Source organism: Eimeria tenella, genomic scaffold (genome assembly GCF_000499545.2).
Source record: "Eimeria tenella Houghton genomic scaffold, Eth_scaff4516, whole genome shotgun sequence".
NCBI classification, from domain to species: domain Eukaryota; phylum Apicomplexa; class Conoidasida; order Eucoccidiorida; family Eimeriidae; genus Eimeria; species Eimeria tenella.
Genome location: NW_013545443.1, coordinates 351 through 1,785, shown reverse-complemented (window position 1 = coordinate 1,785; position 1,435 = coordinate 351). Strand labels below are relative to the sequence as shown.

At 56.4% G+C, this 1,435-nt stretch overlaps 1 protein-coding gene across 1 annotated transcript; it reads left to right on the top strand.

Annotated features, from left to right (window-relative positions):
• Positions 1-395: 395 nt before the first annotated feature.
• On the top strand, positions 396-1,189 carry ETH_00036080 (uncharacterized protein; the record flags this gene model as incomplete). Its single annotated transcript, XM_013380151.1, has 3 exons — positions 396-453; positions 650-784; positions 1,052-1,189. Coding segments are annotated over 3 exons (331 nt in total), but the record flags the coding sequence as incomplete, so codon positions are not given.
• Positions 1,190-1,435: the final 246 nt, after the last annotated feature.

Here is a 1,435-nt window from a genome sequence, read left to right as displayed (position 1 = left end):
AGAAAAGCCAGTGATTGTCGGCTGTTTTCGTTGCTGCCTTTGCTGCTGTTGCTGCTGCTTGCGTAAATGATTGGGCACCCATGTAGCGGTTGTGACGCTGCTGCTACTGCTGCTGCTGCTGCTGTTGCTGCTCTCGCTGGATGTATTGCTGCTGCTGTCGCTGGATGTGCCGCTGCTGCTGCTGCTGCTATTTGTGCTTGCTGCTCTGCCTCTGCTGCTGCAGCAAAGCGATGCAGCAGCTGCGCAGCTGCAGTTCTTGGGGGCCCTCACTGGCTACATCCCGTCGATCCTCGCCACCGGCTTCCGGTGGGTTCCTGCTTCTGCTGCTGCTGCTGCTGCAGTTGCTGCTGCTGCTGCTGCTTGAACTTTTTTTATTACTTCATGCTGCGCTGCAGGCTGCTCTTCGGGGATGGAGTTGAGCCAGACTGTTGGGCGGCTCTAGGGCTGTACAAGGCAAGGGTGCCTGCTGCTGCTGTTGCAGTTGCTGCTGCTGCTGCTGCCGCTTTTGCTGCTGCACTGCTGCTGCTGCTGAGAGCTGCACAATGCCTCCAGCTGCCGCTGCAGCTGTACAAAGTGCTGCTGCGCGTTTCGTTGCATGTGTGGGGGCGTTTTGCTGCTGCGGTTGCTGCTGGTGCGGTTGCTGCTACAGCAAGCAGCAGAAGTTGTGGCTGAGCAGCAGCAGCGAAACCCTCAAATCCCGCTGCTGCAGCTGCCGCCCTCTGCCCGGCTTTCTCACTACACCAAGACGGAGCACCGGGAGCAGCAAAATGCTGCAGGGCAGCAGGTGACACAGCAGCAGCAGCAGTAGTAGCAGCAGCAGCAGTAGTAGCAGCAGCAGCATTTCCAATAGCAGCAGCAGCAGCAGCAGCTGAGAGGCCAGAAGTAGACTTCCAGGTGTATGTGCAGCCCACTTCAGACAGCGGGTCTTCAGCGCTTGCTGCAGATAGTCAAGCCTCAAGCTTTAGGGTTTAGGTTTTAGGGGGCTAGGGTTTAGGGTTTAGGGTTTAGGGTTTAGGGGGCTAGGGTTTAGGGTTTAGGGTTTTTGATGTAGGAAGACGTGATGCAGTACTGGGAGGTCCAGGCCAAAAATGATGACCCCGTTGCGTCTTACGAGCTCGCCAAGCTGATAGAGCAGCAGCAGCAGCAGCAGCAGCAGCAAAATGCTTCCGACGAAGCCACAAAGCGGTGAAGCTTTTTGCGGCTGCCTCTGCCCCACGCCTTAAAGTCTCAGACATTGGGGTTTAGGGTTTAGGGTTTAGCGTTTGAAGCTAAGTCTTCAAGTGCCAGGGCTGGGGTTTGGAATTGGGGCTTAGGGTTTAGGGTTTAGGGTTTAGGGTTTGGGGTTTGCAGGCGAATGGCAGAGCTGCTGCAGAAAGCAGGCAGCAGCAAAATGGGAGCTGCCTTAAGGGATTTGGCTTTGCTGCACTTGAGAGGC